Here is a 24,543-nt window from a genome sequence, read left to right on the forward strand (position 1 = left end):
GGGTCCACTACCACACCCGCCTATTTGTGTGTGTGTGTGTGTGTGTGTGTGTGTGTGTGTGTGTGTATTTTTAGTAGATACAGGGTTTCACCGTGCTAGCCAGGATGGTCTCGATCTCCTGACTTCATAATCCACCCACCTCAGCCTCCCAAAGTGCTGAGATTACAGGCATGAGCCACTGCGCCCAGCCAAGAGGTGGCCCCTTAAGTGGTGATCAGGCCAAGAGGACTCTGCCCTTGTGAATGAGTTAATACCATTATTGTGGGAGTGGGTTCACTATACAAGGGTGAGTTTGGTTCCCACCCCCAACAATTCTTTGGCCACGTGAAGAAGTGTTCTTCTGCAGGATGCTGTGTTCAAGGTGCCATCTTGTAAGCAGAGATCAGGCCCCCATCAGACAGCCTCCAAAATTGTGAGAAATGAATGTCTATTCTTTATGGACTACCCAGTCTTAGGTATTCTGTTCCAGCAGCATAAATGGACTAAACAGTCATCCAGTTTACCTGGAATCTTTCTGTGATATACACAAACCTATTTGATTTTTGTACTCTATTCCTGGCACAGGGCTCCTGAAACCCTGGGAATTTCCTGAGTGAGGGGAGTTTCTGTTGTTACTCATAACAAGTCATCTTCCACTACATATAGTACTACACCTGAGTTTATGTTACTGCAGTGACTCAGGGTGGTTCTAACTAGCCTCTGGTTACTAGGAAGACTAAAGAGGGTGGGAACTCTCAGCCTCTCACCCACTGGCCTCCCACGGATGGAAGGGGCCTGAAAATGGGTTATAAAGCCTCCTAAATGGTAGGCAATGAGTTTCTGGGTCAGTGAACACATGGAGGTGCCAGGAGGGTGGCATGCCTAGAGAGAGCCTGGAAGTTCTGTGCCACCAACTACCCGGCATACCTTGCTCTACGCATCGCTTTCATTTGGCTGTCTCTGAGTTGTAGCCTTTATAATAAACCGGGAAACGTTAAGTAAAATGTCTACCTGAGTTCTGATGAGCAGTTTAAGCAAATTACCAAAACTGAGAAAAGGGTCATGGGAACCCCTAAATCTGCAGTCAGTCAGGCAGAAGTGTGGATAGTCTGAACACCCCACTGTAGCTGGCAACTGAAGTTGGGGGGCAATCTTGTGAGACTGAGGCCTTTACCTGTGGGGCCTGCTGATAGCTGCAGGAATTAGTGACAGAATATAATTGAATTGTTGAACACTGGGTTGGTGTCAGAGAATTGGTGTTGGAAAATACATCAATATTTGGTGTCAGGGGCAAAAAAACAACCACCTTACAATCTTCTACAGTGAGGGACTTCTGGTTAGCATTCAAATTGGACATCAACATTCTTGGGCTCTGGGCATATTCCAAATGATTTAGTCACATAACTCTGCCCCAGGTCTTCTTGCCACAAACTTTGGTTAAATTTTGGCCCAATTACCAAGTTTGGCTTAATTTTGATCCTTCCAATTACCAGATCACTGACAGGACCAGGATAAAGATCTAAAACAAATAGTTTTCCCCTTGCCTTCTACCTTTTCCCCCTTTTCTTTCTATTTTGCTATTCACCTTCTCTATCCCATGACTTTAGCCAATAATAAAAAGTGATTCTAGGCCAGGCACGGTGGCTCATGCCTGTAATCCTAGCATTTTGGGAGGCCAAGGCAGGCAGATCATGAAGCCAGGAGTTCAAGACGAGCCTGGCCAACATAGTGAAACCCTGTCTCTACTAAAAATACAAAAAATTAGCCGGGTGTGGTAGCACATGCTGAGATCCCACCATTGCAAGACTCCGTCTCAAAAAAAAAAAAAAAAAGAAAAAGAAAGAAAAAAAAGCAATTGTAATCTCAGTGATTCTTCACTAGGTATTAATTGATATCAAACTGGAATGGTGCCAGGCGCAGTGGCTCACGCCTATAATCCCAGCACTTGGGGAGGCCAAGGAGGGCAGCATCACCTGAAGTTGGGAGTTCGAGATCAGCCTTACCAACATGGAAAAATCCCATCTCTACTAAAAATACAAAATTAGCTGGGTATGGTGGCACATGCCTGTAATCCCAGCTACTCGGGAGGCTGAGGCAGGAGAATCGCTTGAACCCAGGAGGCAGAGGTTGCGGTGAGCCGAGATTGCACCATTGCACTCCAGCCTGGGCAACAAGAGTGAAGCTCCGTCTCAAAAAAAAAAAAAAAAAAAAAAAAAAAAACCGGAATGGTAATCAGCATTTATTGCATGCCTGTTGTGTACCGTACTCTGTGAAGCGCTTGATACTCATCACTTCACTTAATTGCCACAACAACTCTGTAAAGTAAGGAAAATTGTCATCCCACATGAACACGTTGAAGGTCCGTAAACTTCCAGAATATGTCAAGGGCCACCGAGCCAGTAAGTGCACTTAAGTCAGCACTTGGGTCCAGATCTGTGGACTTCAAAACCCATGGTCTTAACTCTGCTATGGATGTCCTTGATTGACGAATGGGATTGCTTTCTGGATGTTCATTTTTAAATCGTTAGTTTGGAACTCAAACTGAATTTTTCCCAGGTATTTTGTCATGAATCAGGTTTTCTACAACTCAGTAATAGGGACCTATTATTAGGATGAAAATAATTTCTCAAGGATGCCTATAAATGCATGCCCACATCCCTGCAATAGATCCAACTTGAAAAACACAGACTTAAAGTCTTAGTCTATAAAAATGTCTCATAAGTGCAAATATCACCTATTAAGACTAAGAGGCTAGCCGGGCGTGGTGGCTCACGTCTGTAATCCCAGCATTTTGGGAGGCTGAGGCGGGGAGATCACTTGAGGTCAGGAGTTCAAGATCAGCCTGGCCAACATGGTGAAAACCCGTTTCTACCAAAAATACAAAAAAATTAGTTGGGCATAGTGGCATGCACCTGTAATCCCAGCTATTCAGGAGGCTGAGGCATGAGAATCACTTGAACCCGGGAGGCGAAGGCTGCAGTGAGCCAAGATCTTGCCATTGCACTCCAGCCTGGGTGATAAGAGTGAGACTCTGTCTCAAAAAAATAAATAAATAAAACAAGATTAAGAGACTTTAGTGTTTATAACAGACAAATCTATGTGTATATATTATTTTTTCTTTCTTATTTCTATGTATATATTTTGGATTATCATCAACATGAGCACACAACACTGAAAGAATTCTTTCAGAGCTCTCAAATTCTCAAGAACATATCCATGGACTCTGGGTGTCCAGCGATCCCAGTTTGAGAAATACTGCTAAACATGAGTCTTAATTTGCCAGGATTATCAGTTAGCTTTACTTTCAGCTTCAAATAACAGACATGGAATTACAGAGGCTTGGCCAAATATGTTGAGTTTTCTCATTTGACAGAGCACCCAGAAGTGGTCAGCCAAGACCAATGCATCAGCTCCAGCATGCTGTCTAGGCTGCTCTGTTTGACATGCAACTTCCAGAATTGCAAAATTGTTTTCCACATCTAGACACTGCATCATGATCCAGGCAGAAAGACAGGCAAAGAAAGGCAAAAATGTCTATGCTCAAAAGGCTTTTTCATTCTATTCCAGAAAGAAATTCCTCCCATGGAACATCAGGTCCCTCTTATCCCTCACTGACCAGAGCTCAGACACATGCCTGCTTTTAACTGCAAGAGAGGCTAGGGAGTTGAGTGGTTTAGTTTCCAGCCTCCAAAGTAGAGGAAAGCAAGGAAAACAGCAACCTCACCCATAGAACCCAGTGAGCCCAGGGGTTCTTGTCCACTTCTATGCCGTGCACTCCTTTGGCAGTCTGGTGAAGCCTACGACCCTTTCTCAGACCAGTATTTTAAATATGTAAAATAAAATGCATATTCAAAACAAAACCAATTTTATGAAAATGTAGTTGTATGGCAGCTTGGGCTGCCATAACAAAATGCCATAGAATGGGTGGCTTAAACAACAGAAATTTATTTTCTCATGCTTCTGTAGGCTGGGAATCCAAGATCAAGGTGTTGACAGTTAGTTCCTGGTGAGGCCTCTGGCTTGCAGAAGGCCATCTTCGTGCTGTGTGTTCACATGGCCTTTCTTTAGTGCTTCCTAGTGCAGAGAAGGGGAAGGAGTGGGAAATGGGGAGATCCTTTGCTTAGAAAACTACTAATCCTATTGGATTAAGGTCTCTTATGACCTCATTTAACCTTAATTACCTTTAAAAGTCCTATCTCCAAATACAGTCACATTGGGGTTTAGAACACCAACATATGGATTTGGGAGGATGTGATTCAGTCTATAGCAAAAATTATCAAAATATTTAAAAACCAAGGCTGGGCGCGGTGGCTCACACCTGTAATCCTGGCACTTTGGGAGGCTGAGGTGGGCAGATTGCCTGAGCTCAGGAGTTCCAGACCAGCCTGGGCAACATGGCAAAACCCCATCTCTACTAAAAATACAAAAAATTAGCTAGGCGTAGTGGCACAGCACCTGTAATCCCAGCTACTCAGGAGGCTGAAGCAGGAAAATTGCTTGAACCCAGGAGGCAGAGGTTGCAGTGAGCCGAGATTGCACCACTGCTCTCCAGCCTGGGCGACAAAGCGAGACTTCATCTCAAAAGAAAAGAAAAAAAAAATGTTTTAACCATATGTGTGACATAGTATTATATATGCTTCTTGAACAGATTAAATAACGAGAGCTATCAAAAAGTCTAGTAACTACTATTAATTCTGAAGTAGTGATAAGTGAAAATTATATCTCAGGATGTTTGCAAAAGCTGTAATAATATAACTAATACTACTGCATTTTGTCCCCAACATTCACAATTGAAGAAAATGCTAAACTTCAGTACAGGAAATGTTTTTCCACCCAAAGGTATGAATTCCCTGGATTCTATCCATGAACTCCTTAAGGGATCCTTGCATCACAGGTTAAGGACCCTTGATTTTTGCCCATAAGAATAATGAATAACAAATTCATTAATGAATGAAATAACAAATTCAATAATGAATACAAAACGAACAGTACTATCTAAGTTCTGTGGAGACAAGGCTATTGAATAAAGGGAAAGTGAAGATAATTAAAGGCAATTTTTTTCTTAAATGAAGTTTGTTTTCAGCACTGTCCTTCTTCACTTTCTCAGCTGTCCAAAAGTTTAATACTTCTTCCAGGCATAACTTTCGGATCTCTTCCTGCCTACATCCTATTCTGCCCATCCGATGCCTCCAAGTGTCCCACCATCAAAAATTACCACCTCTTCATTTCCACCGGCAAATCAGAACCTCTTCCCACAGGGCAATATATTTCAGCTGTGGACTACTAGGAAAATAATCTAATTAAATGAAATCATCCCAAGGGGTCAGCTCCTCAACCTAGAATGTTTGCATCCATCTAAAACTTTACTTTGTCACCCAAATAAATCTGTGATTATTAGGACTTTACATGAAATGTTTCCCTTTTGAAGGTGATTGCGTGAGGTTCCATCGCAGGCTGTCAGCACCTCTGCATACAGCCCAGCAGGCTGTGTGCTGCCTACACTATCCACAGAGACTATAATTTGAATGCTGTCCCAGGCGCTGTGTCACACACCAGAGCCAAAGAAGTATACTGCACATTCTCGTGGAGATTTTCAAACTTAAGTGTGTACTTTTAAGTGAATAGAAATCTCTCAGATCCCCAGGGTTAACTTCACATTTTTATGCTGGGTATTTTTATTATGTTACTTACATACAGAAATAGAATTAATCAGGCTTATGTCCTTTAATTAAAAACAATAAAAATTTAATTCAAAACAAACTAAACAAATTAAGTTAAATTACAAAGGATGGATGATGTTTTACTGAAATCAGTCATGACTGCATGAGTATGATAAAGACCCTTAAAGAGAGAGGCTCATTTTGAGGTCAAGATCACTTAAAAACCATGGGCGCTATGATATATTAAATCCTTTACAAGTACACTTCATTCTAACAATTCAAAACCTTCATATGGTGTATTAGTTTAACCCTTGGTTTTCATTTGATGTGTTTTGTTTTGTTTTGTTTTTGTTTTTTGAGGCAGGGTCTCACTCTGTTGCCCAGGGTAGGGGGCAGTGGCATGATCTTGGCTCACTGCTGCCTCGACTTCCCAGGTTCAAGTGATCCTCCCACCTCAGCCTCCTGAGTAGCTGGGATTGTAGTCATGAGCCACCACACTGGCTAATTTTTTTGTATTTTTAGTAGAGACAGGGTTTCACTATGTTGCTCAAGCTAGTCTCAAACTCCTGGGCTTGAGCCATTCACCCACCTCGGCCTCCCACAGTACTGGGATTACAGGCATGAGCTACCACACCAGGCTCATTTGACATGTTAAATGTGACTCGTTCATTTCTTTGGCCCATAGCTAAAGGAGTACTAATGGGAACAACAACAAAAAACTTTGTCTCTACAATTAAGAAGTCATACAGATGATGCAGAATTAATTTATTAATGGGCCTTATCACAATTGTAAATACCTACTGTTATTTTTCACATATTTTCTGTGTGAAAAAAAATTCTGGTTGCTTTTATTTATGTAAATGGCATTAAATTATAAATTTCAATCTATTTTTCACTTTTTTGCTTAACACTTTCTAGATCAAATCATTTTGCTCTATAGAGGGACACATAGCTATAGGGTTACATATCTATAGATACATGAACCTTACAAATTTATGTGAATTACTTTCTGGAATATGGAACCACAAGTGGTGTTGTTATGTACTAGGGAATATGCATACTTAATTTCACTAAGCATAGCCAGATTGCTTCCAGAAGGCATGTATCAACTTGTCCTCTACCATGAGGGTTCCTGTACTCCGCTGTCCTCACCAACACTTGATAATACCTGACTTTCTAATTTTTGCCACTCTGATAGCTGTAAAGAAGTTCACAGTTGTCTTAATTTGTCTTTCTCTGATTACAAATGAGGCTTTTTTTTTTTTTTTTTTTTAGATGGAGTCTCATTCTGTTGCCCAGGCTGGAGTGCAGTGGCACAGTCTTGGTTCACTGCAACTTCCACCTCCCTGGTTCAAGCTATTCTCCTGGCTCTGCCTCCAGAGTAGCTGAGATTACAGGCACATGCCACCATGTCTAGCTAATTTTTGTACTTTTAGTAGAGACGGGTTTCACCATGTTGGCCAGGCTGGTCTGGAACTCCTGACCTCAGGTGATCCGCCCACTTCGGCCTCCCGAAGTACTGGGATTACATGTGTGAGCCACCGTGCCCGGCCATAAATGACTTCTATATACTATTAGTCTTTCAGATGTTTCCCTTCTATGGATTGCCCATTAAAGTTTTTGCCAAAATGCTGTTGGATTAGCTTTTGCTAAAATTCTGCTATATTTCTATTTTTTCTCTTGTTCGTAAAAATTCTGGGTCAAATTTTGATATTAATTCTGTATTGATTTAAGTTCCTTGTAAGTATCTTTTATCAGGCACCTGACCTCAGGTGTCCCTATTAAACAAAAATGCTTACTTTTCTTGTAGTCAAATTTGATCCATTTTTTTTTTTTTTTTTTTGGCCAAATGGTTACTGACATACATTCTGCCTTTTGCGATCCAAAGGTCACAAAGATATTCTCCAACACTTTCAGCTATTAGCCCTATAATTTTGGTCACATTTTCTACACGTATTGGAATAATTTTCTCAACTATATACTTTCTTCACTGGGTATTTGGAATCATTCTTATCAAATAGCCACTCCCCATACACATGCATCTATTTCTACATTCCTTATTCTGTTGCATTGTTTTATATGTTTTTTCCAGATTTCAGAATCATTTCAAAATTGATTTAGCTATTTGTGGATTTGTGATTTAGCTATTTCTTTATTCCTCTACATAAATTTTAGAATATGTTTTTCAACGTTCTCAAACAACTCTCTGGAATTTTCATTGGGATTGCAATGAATTTGTAGGGAGTATTGACATCTCACAATATTACGCTGGCAGTACCATAAATGAGTTACATTCCTACATTTATACAGATCCTCTTTTGTTGTCTTCATAAAGATCTTGTGCATTCATTGCTAGGTTAAGTCTTAGATACTTTACACCAGTGCTTGCAATTTTTTTCACATGATGGTATACATAGAAAATGATCATATTTGTATGCGGTAACAATGGGCATCGTTGTAATATTTCCAGTCTTAAAGGGGATGTGCCTAAAGTTTCTCCATTAATATGTTTGCTATAGAGTTTTGTATGTAGCTTTTACAAAATAAGAACATTTCCCTCTAGTCTGATAATTTTTATTATAAATCATGGTTCGGCTTCATCAGTTGCTTTTTCTGCATATATTAACATTATATTTCTTTTTTCTTCTATTAATGCGTGAATTACACTGATAGTTTGGCTCACTGCCATAAATTCATTACCATTGAGTTTTTGAGAAAAATCTTACTTAATAATGATGCCATTTTTAATGCAATGTTGGGTTTAGTTAGTGAAATTCACATATGTGTTTTAAAATCTGCTTTTCTTGTACTATTTCCTCTCTCTGATTCTGGAGTAAAGATTATGCTAGCCTCATTTTGTGAGTTGGACTTTTCCCCCTCTTTTTCTAGTATGTAGACCAGCTTGCTTAAAGATCTATCTTACCTAGGTTTTCAAATTAGTATATAGTTCATGTGTTTCCTTCATGGCCTATTCTAATGCCCTTCCAATGCTTCAGAGGTTGGAAAAGTCAAAGCACCTCATGGATTTCATTGCAACTGTGATTTTGGATGTAATTAGGTATTCCTCAATCAGACATACTTCTATGAGACTTGAATTAAGAACAAAGATAAAAGGGGAATGTATCAGTTGTCTATTGTGCATAATAAACTGTCCCCCAAAATTAGCGACTTAAAACAATGATTTATTCCTCCTCAGGATTCCAAGGGGTGGTTGGACAGTTCCTATCCTCATTTTTCTTGGTCACATTAGGTGCTCCATTTCGTGCTGTAGGTGATACAGCAGGAGCACAGTCATCAGGGACAAACACCGCCACTTTAGGGTCCAGCTCCCTTTCTAGCCTCATGCATTTCAAGGAAATCACTTCTCTCCTAACTAAAGCAGACAGAAAGAACAGACAGTAAAACACAGATAAGACAGCTCGGGCACAGAGGGAGGTGGGAGGGAAAGTCTCTTGGGTAACTGCCAAACTTCACCCTCATACAATGGGCCCCAGTAAAACCGTGGGCCTTAATAAGCACATTCCTTTCCCTTCAGGTGCATTAAGATAGGGAAGCTAAAAGCAGTCTCGAGGGATATGCCTGCAGCTGCAGAAAGATGTATGGGAACAGACACACAACTCTCCCTCTCAGATAAGCACAACAAAGAGACACAGAAGCAGTCCATGCCTCTGATAAACTCTCCCACCCTGAATCCTTAAAAACCCTTAGTCTGTCAGAAGTCCCTCCCAGGTTTGAAATAAACCTGTTGACTGTCAAGCCACCCTTCATGTTTCTCTCCTCTTTCTTTCTTACATTTGCTGCCGAAACCCAGGACGGGTGTTGGGGGCAGAGGCTCTCTTGCAACCCAGGAAGCAGTGGGCAATGGCAGCTGATCCTAAGTTAACTCCTGGATCCTAAGGGTCTCTGGCCACCCTCCCCATCTTTTCTCCCACTTCACTTTTCAAGCAATTTGCATGAGGAGGACAACTAACCTGAAGGGAACTGCGAGGCTCAGGCCAGGGCTCTCAAAACCCTCAGGTTTCAGGAATCCACCTCTGACCACTCGCAACAGGTTTTTCACTCCCTAACCCTTGCTCACTCTTCCTCCCTCTTTTCTCTCTCTCTCTCCCTTTCACGTGGCTCCAGTCTGGGAGGCCCTTTGCCAATTCCAACCAGAACATCCAACATCAGACACTAATTCAGCCCACTGGTAAGATCTGCCTTCTCCAGGCTTCCTCCTGGTACCGGAGAAAGTCCGGCCTGCCATCCAGGTCCTCAGAGGACCAATGGGACTAAGATAGAGGAAATCTTGGGGACGCCGAGTTCCTTCTCAGCCTACCTGGTCTCTTTCAGAAAGAGGGTTCTGGGTCTCTGTCTTCTGTCTGGGGACACCTAGAAAAAAACAGACCAACCCTGGCTTCCTTTTACCAGTCCTTTTGGGTGCCAAACAATCTCACATTCCTACATCCTCCCCATTGAATTGTTGTCTTCACAACCTCGCCAAACTTGGTTTATGAGGGACCCTAAAGCCAAAGTGTTTGATTTTCTACTGCAACATGGCTTGGCCCCAATACAGACTAGATAATAACAGCCAATGGCCCAAATATGGCACCTTTAACTTTCAAATTCTCAGGGACCCTAACAACTTTATCACCAGCAACAGCAAATGGCAAGAGGTTCTCCATATTCAGGCTTTCTTCTACTTTAAACCCCACCCCTCCTCCTTCTCCACCTTTTCAAAAACTACCCCAAGAAGTCAAAGCTCCTCTGCCATTCTCCCTCTCCAGGAAGTGGCCAGGGTTAAAGGCACTGCTCGCGTGCATGTCCCCCTCTCCAAGTCTGATTTGTGGCAGATCGAACAGCTTCTGGGATCTTTCCCTAAAAATCCCTCGCATTATCAAACGGAATTCCTGCACATAACCCAATCCTTTAATTTAACTTGGCATAACATTTATATAATTCTAACCTCCCCCCTCACCCTTAATAAAATAGAGTGCTCAGCTTAATTAAAACGGATATAAAAGCTAAGAATATTCAAAAGGCCTTTACGTTTTTCTCTTCATAAATCTTGTTTTCCTAAAAAAGGTTTGTTTGTTTCTCTCAGTTAAAATTACTTTTCTCCACTCTGTCTTGCCACTCTTGGTGCATGCTTAAAAGACTCTAGAAAAACGTCTGGTGGCCTGGGACTCCCTTGGAAAACAGAAAAGGCACCACAAATCCCATTTTGGGAAAAATCTGTTTTCCTTGTGGAGTCCCTAGAATTAAAGGTGAATAAGTACCTCTCAAAATCCGTCTTTGTGTTCTAGCTACGCTTGTTTAATAAGCCCTGAAAATTGTTTTCCTAGCCCTGCAATTTTTTTTTTTTTTTTTTTTTTTTTTTTTTGAGAAGGTCTCGCTGTCTCCCAGGCTAGAGTGCAGTGGCGTGATCTTGGCTCACTGCAACCTCCACCTCCCAGGTTCAAGCAGTTCTCCTGCCTCAGCCTCCCTAGTAGCTGGGACTACCATGCCTGGCTAATTTTTTGTACTTTTAGCAGAGATGGGTTTTCATCATGTTAGCCAGGAAGGTCTCCATCTCCTGACCTCATGATCCACCCGCCTCAGCCTTCCAAAGTGCTGGGATTATGGGCATGAGCCACCGCGCCCCGTGCCTAGCCCTGTTCTTAAATGGCCTCACCTGGAAGTCAATAATCCAATTAGGGAATTAGCAAATGTAAATCTTTTAACTACTGGTTCTTCTGGTTGTCTGTGTGGCTACATATGTGTTATGTTTGCAATATCTATTAAAAAGAGCTCTAATTAATTAATTGGCCTAAGAAAAATGAGCACTTAAATAAAATATTTTTAAGGAAAATGTTAAGCAAAGTAATACTGTGTATATTGCCATTTTACTTTATTCTTCTGTTGAAGCAAAATTATGGGGTTTTATTGTGTGTGCGCTTTTGCTAGATGTCCCAGTTAGCTGTGCTAAGATACACTAGTACTATTTATAGTTTAAGTTTTAATTCTTAGGTATGTTCTCCAGCTCTAACATTGTTTTCCAAAGACACACTAAACTGTATTGCACAGTTCAAAATTTAATTACTTAAGGGATCAATCTGGGCATTGTTCTTGGTCTTAATTTAATAGCAAACATAGGACATGTATATTATCACTATATTAATATTTATTTATTTATTTATTTATTTAGAGATGGAGTCAAGTCTTGCTCTGTTGCCAGCCTGATATGCAGTGGCACCATCTCGGCTCACTGCAACCTCTGCCTCCCAGGTTCAGGTGATTCTCCTGCTTCAGCCTCCCGAGTAGCTGAGACTACAGGCACGTACCACCAAGCCCAGCTAATTTTTCTATCTTCAGTAGAGAAGGGGTTTCACCATGTTGGCCAGGATGGTCTCAATCTCTTGACCTCATGATCCTCCTGCCTCGGCCTCCCAAAGTGCTGGGATTACAGGCATGAGCCACTGTGCCCGGCAACTATATTAATTTTTTAAAGTTTTTATTTGACATTTAAAATCATGCAAACAGATATTCACATTTAATATTTATGGAAACTTAACAATGTCTTTATTAATAATTATAAAATTTCATAAACCATGTTTTTCAAAATAAGTTTATATGAAATCCAGCTTCCCAGAAACACTAATAGTTAAGTATGTCAATGTACTAACTAAATCATTCACTTGTACCCATGGGGAAGATTTTAGTGTTATTGCCCTCCACAGTGGAAAACAAAAAGAAAAAAGAAACATGAAAATCTTTCATTTTTAAAATTAGATTAGGAAATGTTACATAACTTGGCTCTTTAGTAGTGTATACACTAGCATTAGTTTATACACTACTTTTGCCACTGAGGAATTCAAGTTGAAATGTCTCTCAGTTATATAGCTCTGGAATATACCTTCCATTCATAATTTCTGCTCAGATAATTGAATAGTTTGACCTCTAGGTTACTTTCGTTTGTACTATAAAACAAAAGCAAACTACTCCAGTTTAATTTTTTATACTTAGAATATTGTACATTTTCTACATATGAGTCATTCGGATTAGTATCTATGTAGGTTCAGTCAGGTACAACCATGGATTCGAGTTATTATACCATATAACCCTATAAAATACATAGAAGTATTATTACTTTGCCTTTATAAGAACATCCAAGAGTCTGTTTCGATTTATGAATTCAGCATTTAAGCAAAGAGATTTTAGTTCCCAAAGTTGGAAAAAATTAAAAAAACAATGAGGGAAGAAGGAATCAGGCCTTAGTGCCACATATTTTTCTCTTAGGGTTGTAAGGTAGAGCCTCCTTCTTTCCAGAATGCTTTATTATATTTTTACAGACCTGATATTCTTTTTTTTTTTTTTTTTTTTTTTTTTTTTTTGAGAAGGAGTCTTGCTCTGTCGCCCAGGCTGGAGTGCAGTGGCCGGATCTCAGCTCACTGCAAGCTCCGCCTCCCGGGTTCACGCCGTTCTCCTGCCTCAGCCTCCTGAGTAGCTGGGACTACAGGCGCCCGCCACCTCGCCCGGCTAGTTTTTTGTATTTTTTAGTAGAGACGGGGTTTCATCGGGTTAGCCAGGATGGTCTCGATCTCCTGACCTTGTGATCTGCCCGTCTCGGCCTCCCAAAGTGCTGGGATTACAGGCTTGAGCCACCGCGCCCGGCTTTTTTTTTTTTTTTTTTTTTGAGGTAGAGTCTCGCTCTGTCACCAGGCTGGAGTGCAGTGGCGCGATTTCGGCTCACTGCAAGTTCCGCCTCCCGGGTTCGTGCCATTCTCCTGCCTCAGCCTCCTAAGTAGCTGGGACTATAGGCACCTGCCACCACGCCCAGCTAATTTTTGTATTTGTAGTAGAGACGGGGTTTCACCGTGTTGGCCAGGATGGTCTCGATCTCCTGACCTTGTGATCCGCCCACCTCGGCCTCCCAAAGTGCTGAGATTACAGGCGTGAGCCACCGTGCCCCATCTATAGACCTGATTTTCTGGGTTAGAGTATAATTCTTATGCTGAAGCTCTAGCCTAAAAGAGCAAAATAAAGCTGTCGTCATTGTACAAAACATATTTATCACTTTAACAAGATCATAAGGTAACAAAAGTTAGGGTTTAAACCGAGTGATAATACTGTTTCAATCAGCATGTGCCTAAGATAAACCAGAATTGGCAGTTAATTTAGGCATCTAGAAAAATCTCATTTCCCACCAGTAAAAATATTCTGAGCGTCTAGTGCTCCTTAAGAAAATCTGGCAGCTGGGTGTGGTGGCTCACGCCTGTAATCCCAGCACTTTGGTAGGCCGAGGCGGGCAGATCACAAGCCTGGCCAACCTGGTGAAACCCCATCTCTACTAAAGATACAAAAAATTAGCCAGGTGTGGTGGGCGCCTGTAATCCCAGCTACTTGGGAGGCTGAGGCAGGAGAATCGCTTGAACTAAGAAGGCAGAGGTTGCAGTGAGCCAAGATTGGCCACTGCACTCCAGCCTGGGTGACAGGGCAAGACTCCATCTCAAAATAAATAAATAAATAAATAAATAAATAAATAAATAAATAAATAAAATAAAATAAAATAAAATATGGCATACTGAATAAATAATGTTCATGTGGGAGCCAGGAGCTGGGTAAGCCTTGCCTTTAAACTACTCTGTGACTATAAAAATAAAGAAAGCACTTTTGGAACTAATAACACTTCACTTGTCAGTATCATAAAAAGTATTGCCCAATGGCTGGTCGCGGTGACTCACGCCTGTAATCCCGGCACTTCAGGAGGACAAGGCAGGTGGATCATGAGGTCAGGAGTTCAAGACCAGCTTGGCTAAGATGGTGAAACCCCGTCTCTACTAAAAGTACAAAAATTAGCCAGGCATGGTGGCGGGCACCTGTAATTCCAGCTACTCAGGAGGCTGAGGCAGGGAATTGCTTGAACCCAGGAGGCAGAGGTTGCAGTGAGGCGAGATCGCCCACTGCACTCCAGCCTAGGCGACAGAGCGAGACTCCGTCTCAAAAAAAAAAAAGAGTATTGCCCAGCTGAACTTTGCTCCCACCAGTTCAGTAGTTACTTATTTCTACCTAAGCACTCACCTTCCGATTTTACCCAAGCATTTAGGATTGAGAAAAAATGCATTACATTTGAGAGCTACTTCCCCCAAATTATAAAATAAGTCAGTGCTTTCCGTTTCACATGACAAAAAAAAAAAAAAATTTAAACAGGTTTTACTTTAACGTTAAAAATTGCTAAAAGTTACCATTACAACATGTAATTAAAACTGCTGAACACGGATTTGCATGCAAGGTGTATAAAAACAGTAAAAAGTATTTTTAGTTAAAAATTATAGGAAGACATAAAAATGTACATTTTGCTTATGAATAAAAACAGTCATAAAATTAAATAAAAGTGAACAGTTTAATTTTAAAAACATTGTAAAAATTAATCCTGCAAAGAAAACTCTGTGTGTAAACCTATTAACTAAACTCAAAAGGGTATTTTATGGGTTTTTTCTGTAAATTGAACACTAAAATAAAGGCACACAAGATTTTCTTAAAATGGTCATCCACTATTTAGCAAAACTTGTCAAGGGTTATAAAGGGTATGTAAAAATCTCACTTCATAGTCAAATTGGTTAAAATTAAATAAAGTTATCTATAAAGCTTCATTACAATTAGGGTTAACATTAAAAGCAAACCAATGCAAGGGTAAAATTTAACTTTCTCTCTTAAACAGAATTTTCATGTAATAAAAAAGGCTAAAAAATGGGTTTTGCTTTTCCAGATTGTTAACTCATCATTTTGGCAAAACAAAACAAACAAACAAACAAAAAACAACTTATGGTAATCTAAAATTCTATTTCATAATATCAAGGGTTTTAAATTTTAAACATATTTAACAGCTTTCCCAAAATCAAACTTTAGTCTCAAGGTTGTCTTTCCCAACCCCTAGCTTTTGGGTGCTGTGCAGGACCCCTGAACCATCCGAAAAAGAGGTAAAAAGGATTATTTAGCAACATAAGATTGCCAAAATACTGTCTGATAGGTTATATTTTAGGGAATAATACTAACATATGTTCCAAAACTGTATATGGTGTCTAAGGTTCTCCTGTCTAAATATGTACTATTAATCACAATTAAAGTTGTTTTGTTGGGTTATTGTAAAATCACAAAAATGACCACATTTCGCTGTCAATTGCATTTCTAACTGTATCCAAACTGGACATCTTGTTATATATAGATAGCTGTTATTTTGTTTTAATTATCTTCAAAACATGGTTTATATTGAAGCTGGGGAATTTTAACAAGTGCTCTCGAATGCAGGTTATTCACAACAACAACAACAACAACACGCATAGAACTCATGAAAAGCTAAAATGTTTATAAATATCAAGCAAAACAAAGGTTAATAAAATGGACTAAACTAATAGAAAGCAAAAACAAATTTTTATCTTTTGCTTAGAACACTGCTAATCTTTATCTTATTTTTCAGAGTCAAGAAAACTTGTCTTAAGCTAGCTGCCGCCTTTAACAACCAAGTATACTCCTGTAAACAGAATGTGAAGCACGTTTGTTTCTCTGCCTAGTTCCTCTAGAATTTGAAAACTAGTTATAAGTATTCTTAAATTACAACAATATAGCTGTTTGTATCAGTGCATTTTATTTTGTAACAGAACACAATTGGAAAACCTGGTTATTTTACCAAGGCTTTGACTGGACTGGTGCACTTTCCTTTAAGGAATCAAACTTGACTTACGAAGCCAAGAAATCCCTTGGAAACTGGCCTCATATTTTGTGTACACAGTCACTGTACAGGGTTTGTGATCTGTGGTAAGTAAAGAATGTCACTTTCTGACAGGCCAGGAACCCCAAGTTATCTTAAAACCTCAAGAGGAGAGGAATTCACCCAACTTACAGGTATTTAATGGTGCAAATCCATGGCTGGGCTTGGCTTTAACAAGTCTTAGCTCAAATTCCTGTTATGAAACAAAGTTCCATCAAAACCGATTTAAAAGGCCTATGTAGCAAATAATTATTCTTGATGCACTGTATACAAATAATAAAGCCAAGTATAATAAAGCAAACCAGTCCTACCATGATTTGTCTTTTAATAAAAATGGGAAACTGAGGAGTGAAAATTATGTTTAGAAAACTATAGCACACTTGTTAAATTCTAGTCTTGCCTAATGTTTTTCGATTTTTATTATCCTCTAGAGTTTAAATTATATCTGTTACAGAAATCAACTCTTGGATACATCGCACTTAAGTCAAAGCCTAAAGAGCTGAGAGAGCAACCTCTAACACCCCTGGAAAACGTCCTATCAATGTAAAAAAATAAATCTTAAGCCAAAAATCATAAAACATAAGTAACTAAGTGAAAATTACTCATCTTACTCAGTCTCATCCTTACCTCACTAAATACTTCTTGTTGTTTCTACCTCTCCTTTTAAGCCAAATATTAAAACTTTTTTAATGGAAATTATACTACTATGCCACCCTTGCAGGAATTGCTTTACTCCCTCTACTATTTGCAGTAGGACTATATACTGTAGCATCCTCAGGGTGGAATATCAGACAGAGAATCTCAATGACTGTAGCATTTTGCTTAATTATTATCCTCATAGCAAGAATAACAGTTACTAATGGAAAATAACACATGGGTCTTTCCAAACATGCACCTCTGCCTGTCATTAGGAAAGAAATGTTACTTCTGTCTCAACCAATTGGGCCTAATAAAAAAAAAACTCTGCTGAAAAGCCTAGGACTGTTTTTACCCTGCCTAATTAACTTTTTTCAAAAAATTTTAACTGACAGAATCACAGCCATTTTGCAGACAACTACCCAAAAACATCTACAGACGGTGTTGCTCCTGCAGTTAATCCAAGACCAAAAAACTCTCTCCCCACACCATCAGCAGGAAGTAGCCAGAAAGAACACATCACCCCTTGTCCTTTTATAACTATAGGGTCTGGAATGACAGAGCAGGAGCACTGTCATATGGGATAAAGACTGCCCCTTTAAGTTCCAACTCCCTTTCTAGCCTCATGCATTTCAAGGAAATCACTTCTCTTCTAACTACAAGCAGCCAGAAAGAACAGACAGTAAAACACAGATAAGACAGCTTGTGCACAGAGGGAGGTGAGGAGAAAGTCTCTTGGGTAACTGCCAAACTTCACCCTCATACGATGGGCACCAGTAAAACAGTGGGCCTTAATAAGCACATTCCTGTTCCCTTCAGGTACAGTAAGATAGGGAAACTAAAAGTAGACACTGGGGGGGATATGCCTGCAGCTGCAGAAATATGTATGGGAACAGACGCACAACTCTCCCTCCCAGATAAGCACAACGAAGAGACACAGAAGCAGTCCAAGCCTCTGATAAACTCTCCCACCCTGAATCCTTAAAAATTCATAGTCTGTAAGAGAGTGCGGCTTCTGACCTAACTTGGTCAAAAGTCTCTCCCAGGTTTGAAGTAAACCTATTGAGTGTCAAGCCACCCTCCGTGTTTCTCTCCTCTTTCTGTAATTCTTACAGTAGGCACATGTTTAGCAGCTGGTGCTACTGATGGTCAAGCAACTTGGTTGTCTTCTATGTGTCTTGCTGATGATCACATTCACAGGCAGCCTTTCAAGACAGGGAAGGTAGAAATTGACATGCCTCTTAAGGACTAGCCTCAGAAGTGGTATAACATCACTTCAGCCACATTCCACTGGCCAAAGCAAGTCAAGACCAGACCAAGAGTGAAGAAATAGACTTCCCCTATCTATGGAAAGAGTAGTCAAGTTGCTTTGCAAAGGAGCATGCATATTAGGATAAGAAGTATTTGTTACAATAATTTCAGTTTACCCCAAGGAGGCATGCAGTACTTGAAGCATCTAATTTTGCTATTGCAGATGGTAACAGAAACAAAGCTACTGTAGCCAATGGTTCTGGTAATGGACTCCTAATCTCTTTCAACTTCCTAAATTTATCAGCAGCTGCAAAGATATCAGCAGACTGCAAAGCCTTAGCATGCACCAAGTTCCCTCTTAGCCTCTCTCTACTAGCCACATTCGTTTCTGAATTGGTAACAATAAACATTATTTACATCTATGCTTTTTTAGACAACAGTAAAACTTTGCTTTATTTTTAATATATTTTGCATTGTTGTAGTGAATTTATTTTTATTCTTTTATCCAATACATTCTCAACAGTAATCCATTTTCTTCTTGGAGCCAGTGAGGCTTTTGAGATTGCCATTGGCAATCTATTCGTGCCGCCTTGTAGGTGATGTGCAATTTCTCCCTGGAAGCTTTTAGAATTTTCCTTTGTCTTTGATCTTCTTAAATTGCACAATAATCTTTCTGTGGTTATATATTTTTTTATCTATACTGTTCAGCACTCTATAAGCCCTTTCAATCTAAAGTATTTTATCTTTCTTTAAAACTAGGGAATTCACAGCCATTATTTGTACAAGTATTTCCTCCCTTCTGTTTATTTTTTCTCTCCCTTTGGGACTCTTCTTTAATGACAGTTGTCACCTCTACTTCTAGCCTCCATGTCTTCTTACTTTATATTTTCCATCTCTTTATTCCTTCCTAATGCTTTCTGGGGCTGGAATTCAACATAATCTTCTAGTTCAATAATTAGCTCTTCATTTATATCCACTGTGCAGTTTACTTATTAAATTTTTTATTTCAACTATTTAGTTTTCAATAACATTTCCATGTGACTTTTCCTTAAGACTGCAGTTACTAAAATCTTTTCAGCTCTTTTATATTTACAACTTATATTCATAGTTGTAAAATAACTTTTAACTAACTACAAAACTAAAAGGCTTTAAAGCATTTGATGAAATACAGTATTTATTTATGATAAAAAATCAGCAAGCTAGGAACAAAAGAATTCTTAAAATGAGAAAGGGCATCTACAATTACAAAGCTGCAGTGACCATCACACTGAGATATTGTTTCTATTAGTCACATGTAGTTCATAGGTACAGAGGTCAAACATCCAAAATAGGTATGACTAGGCTAAAATTATGTCAGCAGGACTGAGTTCCCTCTGGAGACTCTAGGGAAGAAATCTATTTCTTTCTTTTTTCCAGCTTCAAAAAGCCACCTGCTGCACTTGCCTCGTGGTCACATTACTCTGACTTCTGTTTTCATCCCAGCTCCTTCACAGACCCTCCTGTCTCCCTCCTCTAAGGTCCCTTGTGCTAATATTTGACCACTCAGATAATCCAGGATAATCTCCCTATCTTAAAATCCTTAATTTCATCACATTTGTAAAGTCTCTTTTGCTGTGTAAGGTAACATTTACAGATATCAAAGATTAGGACATGAATATTGCTGTGGTTTGAATATGTACCCCAAATTTCACGTGCTGGAAACGTAATCCCCAAATTCATATGTTTATGGTATTTGGAGGTGGGGCCTTTGGGAGGTAATTAAGATTAAAATCATCAGGGTGGGGTTCCCATGATGGCACTGTGGCTTTATAAGAAGAGGAAGAGACACCTGAGCAGGCTGGCCCTTGTCCTCCCTCCATGGGATGCCCTCCACCATGTTATGATGTGGTAGAAGGCCTTCACCAGATGTGGCCCCTCTACCTTTCACTTCGCAGCCTCCAAAATGGTAAGAAATAAACTTCTTTTCTTTGTAAATTACCCAGGCTGTGGTAGTCCTTTATACCAACAAAAAATTGACTAAGACAGACATCTTCGAGGGCCGTTTTCCTGTCTATCACATTCATCCTCCTACATTCACTTCCTACAACTTTCCTTTCCATGACTTTTACACTCTAAGGCAAACCTGTTCTGCATTTTCTGTGTGTACCACACTTCCTCACGCCTTCACAACTGCCAATCCTTCTACTGGAAAAGTGCTTGGCCCTCCTGGTTTTCTACCTGTGGAACTCTAAGAGACAGAACAGAATAGTGGGTAAGAGGCCTAACTCTGGAGTCAGACTGCTTAGGCTCAAATATGAGTCTGTCACTTACTAGAGATTTTTGGTAAATTGTTTGGTTTTGTGTTAACCTAGATCTAAACGCCAGATTGTAACAAACACAAGAAACAGAAAAACCAGGGAAACTGCACCACAAGGAAACAATTACACAGATCCAGAATGTGTAATGTTCCACAGGCAAAAATGACCTGGTTTGATGAACTGATGCTAAAAAAGGTGGCAGGGGTGTGTGCGGGGAGGATGTCTATGTAGGTAGAGGTCAGGGGTTGTTTAAAGAACACTAAAAGGGACAATAACAAAATGTGGCTGGGTGTGGTGGCTCACGCCTGTAATGCCAGCACTTTGGGATGCTGAGGCGCCCAGATCATCTGAGGTTGGGAGTTCGAGACCAGCCTGACCAATATGGAGAAACCCCGCCTCTGCTAAAAATACAAAATTAGCTGGATGTGGTGGTGGGCACCTGTAATCCCAGCTACTCGGGAGGCTTAGGCAAGAGAATTGCTTGAACCCAGGAGGCGGAGGCTGCGGTGAGCAGAGATCGTGCCATTGCACTCTAGCCCGGGCAACAAGAGTGAAACCCCATCTCAAAAAAAAAAAGAGAGAGACAGTAACAAAATGAAAGATGTAGGCCCACGTTTGAAAACAGAGTTAAACAAACTAACTGTAAAAAGCTTTGGTGGGGCAGTCAGGGGAATGTGATTCTAAAACAGCTATAAAAGAGTATTAAGGACCTCTAAGTGTAATAATGACGTGGTTAAGTATTTTTTTAAAAATTTTCCTGAGATGCACACCATAAACACAGAGATACACTGAACAATTTTATTCAGGAGTGAACTGACATATCTGAGATCTCTTCAGTAACATTCTAGGAAAAAAAAAGTTACAGGGGAACAGATGAAACATGATTGGCAAATGGAAATTGCTGAAGCTAAATGACTGGAACAAGTCGAGTATCCCTTACCCAAAGCACTTGGGACCAGAAGTGTTTCAGGGTTTTTTGGAATTTGGAATATTAGCATTTTATTTACCAGTTCAGTATCTCTAATTGGAAAATCTGAAATCTGAAGTGCTCCAATGAGCATATCCTTTGAGCTCCTGTCAGTGTTGTTCAACATTTTGGACTTTTGGAGCATTTCGGATTTTCAGATTAAGGATGCACAACCTGTACGTGGAAGCTGATTCTATTATACCATGTGTTTGAAATTTTCACAATGCAGATGGTCCTTGACTTACAATGGTCCAACTTACAATTTTTTTTGACTTGTCAGGATGTAATCCCATTGTAAATTAAGGAATATCTGTACATTTAGTTAAAAATGTATCTCCTAGGAAGTTTTTTTCCCCCCAGGTTCTGCCAGAAAGTAATTTCCTTGTCCATTTTCCTTAACAGTTTATTCACATTTTTGCCATCATAGTAATTATATATCTAATTACGCTTATGTTATTATACTGTGCCTAAAATTTACTTCTTATTGTGTGCTTATGTGCAAGGGACTCTGCTATGTGCTGGGCACTGCATGGTGAACAAAACAGACATGGACTCTACACTAGCTTCACAGAGAGTTTGTTTTGTTTTGTTTTGTTTTGTTTTGTTTTGAGACGGAGTCTTGCTTTGTCGCCCAGGCTGGAGTGCAGTGGCTCAATCTTAGCTCACTAACAGTGAGTATTTTATAGTGCAGATAGGGAGACAAACATCTCCTAAGCAAACATACAATTGCAACAGCGGGAGAGAAGCCAACTGGAGTCGGTGGCAACGGCATAATGGGGAAATTGAGGAACCTTCTCTAGAGAAGGTAATTAAGGAAGGCCTTTCAGAAAATGAAATCCTTAATCTGAGACCTGAAGGATTCCATCACATGTGAACGAATGTTTGTGTCTGCTCCTACTCACCAAATCATGCGTGGAAATTCCAGGCCAGGTGCTGTGGCTCACTCCTGTAATTCTGTTACAGGAAAGGGGTCCCATCCAGATCCCAAGAGAGAATTCTTGGATCTGGTGCAAGAAAGAATTCAGGGTGAGTCCGCAGTGCAAACTGAAAGTAAGTTTATTAAGAAAGTAAAGGAATAAAAGGATGGCTACTCCATAGACAGAACAGCTGAGGGCTGCTGGTTGCCCATTTTTATGGTTATTTTTTGATGATAAGCTAAACAAGTGGTGGATTATTCATGCCTCCCCTTTTTAGACCATATAGGGTAACCTCCTGATGTTGCCATGGCATTTGTAAACTGTCATGGCACTGGTGGGAGCATAGCAGTGAGGAGGACCAGAGGTCACTCTCTTCGCCATTTTGGTTTTGGTGCGTTTTGGTTGGCTCCTTTACTGCAACCTGTTTTATCAGCAACGTCTTTATGACCTATATTTTCTGCTGACCTCCCGTTTCATCATGTGCCTTAACTGTCTGGGAATGCAGCCCAGTAAGTTTTAGCCTCAGCTTACCCAGCTCCTGTTTAAGATGGAGTTGCTCTGGTTCACTAGCCTCTGACAATCCCAGCACTTTGGGAGGCCAAGGTGATCAGATAACTTGAGGTTAGGAGTTCGAGACCAGTCTAGCCAAAATAGTGAAAACTCGTTTCTGCTAAAAATACAAAAACTAGCTGGGCGTGGTGGCGGTGGCCTGTAATCCCAGCTGCTCTGGAGCCTGAGGCAGAGTGGCTTGAACCTGGGAGGGGGAGGTTGCAGTGAGCCCAGATTACACCACTGCACTCCAGCTTGAGCAAGAGTGAGACTGTCTCCAGCAAAAAAAAAAGGAAATTGCAAACACCCTCTTCCTCCAAGTCACTGTATTAGTAAATTAGGAGGTGGGGCCTTTGGGAAGTAATCCAGATTAGACGGTCACGAGGATGGGGCCCTCACCATGGAGAATATAAATGTCCTTAGAGGGCCTGTCTCCTCACTTGTTCAGAAACCTGGAGAAGTCCGTGGTCTGCAGCGTGGAAAAGAGTGCCCGGACCTCTCACTTCCAGCCTCTAGTCTGGAGACTTTGTCTAAGTCACCCTATGTCACTTAGTCACAGCCACCCTGAGCCCACTAGCCTGTATTGCGCTGGAGCATTTCGCATAAAAAGAAATTAATATAAAAATGATACGTGCTCATTGTGGAAAACGTGAAAAAATACCAAAAAGATCACTTTTAATTCTAATGCATAAAAATAACCACAACTTACATGTTTCTCCCAGTTAACTTTTTTATATGAACGAGTGTTTTTAAACTAGGGTCAGTATTAAAAGACCAGAAGTAGTTTAACATTATCTTAAACCCCCTTATCCAGGAATTAGCATTTGTATTCTCGGCCGCTGCAGAACGTTACTTCAATCCCTCAAACTTTCCGTGGCTTGGGTCTGCCCTGGTTTTGAACACTAGGTTAGGCTACAAAAAGCATCCTGGGTCTCTGGCCCATTTCTTTTTAGAGACGGGGTCTAGCTCTGTTGCTCAGGCCTGTCTGGAACTCCTGGGCTTAAGCGAAACTCCACCTGGGCCTCCCGAGTGACTGCGCCGCCACCAAGCCGGCTCCCGCCCTCTCTCTATGCGTGGCTCCGCGGGCTCCATTCTCCACACACTTGTCTGGGGGGCGCCAGGAGCCCCTCACCGGCCAGGCCGCAAACTCAGTAAGTGCACGAGGCTGCGGACCGGTCGGCTGCGCAAAGCAGCCCCGGACACAGCCACGACGCGGCCGCCTGGCGCTCCTCTCACCCAGCCGACCGCGCAGCCGCCCTCCCTCTCACACCGCGGAGCCTTTCTGCCTTTTACTATTTTTCAAAGCGGACCTAGGCTCCTGGCTCGAGCCTGAGGGGATACAAGGCGTCACGAGGGGGGCCATCACAGCGCCAGGTCGACAGCTTCCGCTGAAAGCCCTGTGCCGCTCAAAGCCCCGTGGCCCACGCTTCCGGCCTCGACCGACTAGGTCATCAACAAACCCCGTGATACCTCGCTCCACCCTCAGGTCCTCCACCCCAACGGTTCCGTGTCCTGGAACTTTCCACGTTCCTGCGCACGCGCTCTGCGACGCTTAACGTCC

At 40.9% G+C, this 24,543-nt stretch overlaps 1 protein-coding gene across 6 annotated transcripts in view; it reads right to left on the reverse strand.

Moving 5' to 3' along the window:
• SHC3 (SHC adaptor protein 3) overlaps nucleotides 1-24,543 on the reverse strand; it is a 309,673-nt gene that overhangs the window by 284,672 nt on the left and 458 nt on the right. The window contains exons 1-2 of one of the 6 annotated variants that reach the window (XM_074017817.1): nucleotides 24,453-24,536; nucleotides 22,419-22,520 (exon numbers count right to left, since the gene is read on the reverse strand). In XM_074017817.1, the coding sequence (XP_073873918.1) occupies nucleotides 22,419-22,493 (75 nt within the window). In that variant the 5' untranslated portion in view covers nucleotides 22,494-22,520; nucleotides 24,453-24,536. Of the gene's footprint in view, nucleotides 1-22,418; nucleotides 22,561-22,964; nucleotides 22,980-23,998; nucleotides 24,391-24,452; nucleotides 24,537-24,543 lie in introns of those variants that run through there. The other 5 variants (XM_074017813.1, XM_074017815.1, XM_074017814.1 and 2 more) reach the window with 5 other exon arrangements.

This window comes from Macaca fascicularis, chromosome 15 (assembly GCF_037993035.2).
Source record: "Macaca fascicularis isolate 582-1 chromosome 15, T2T-MFA8v1.1".
In the NCBI taxonomy this organism is placed as follows: Eukaryota; Metazoa; Chordata; class Mammalia; order Primates; family Cercopithecidae; genus Macaca; species Macaca fascicularis.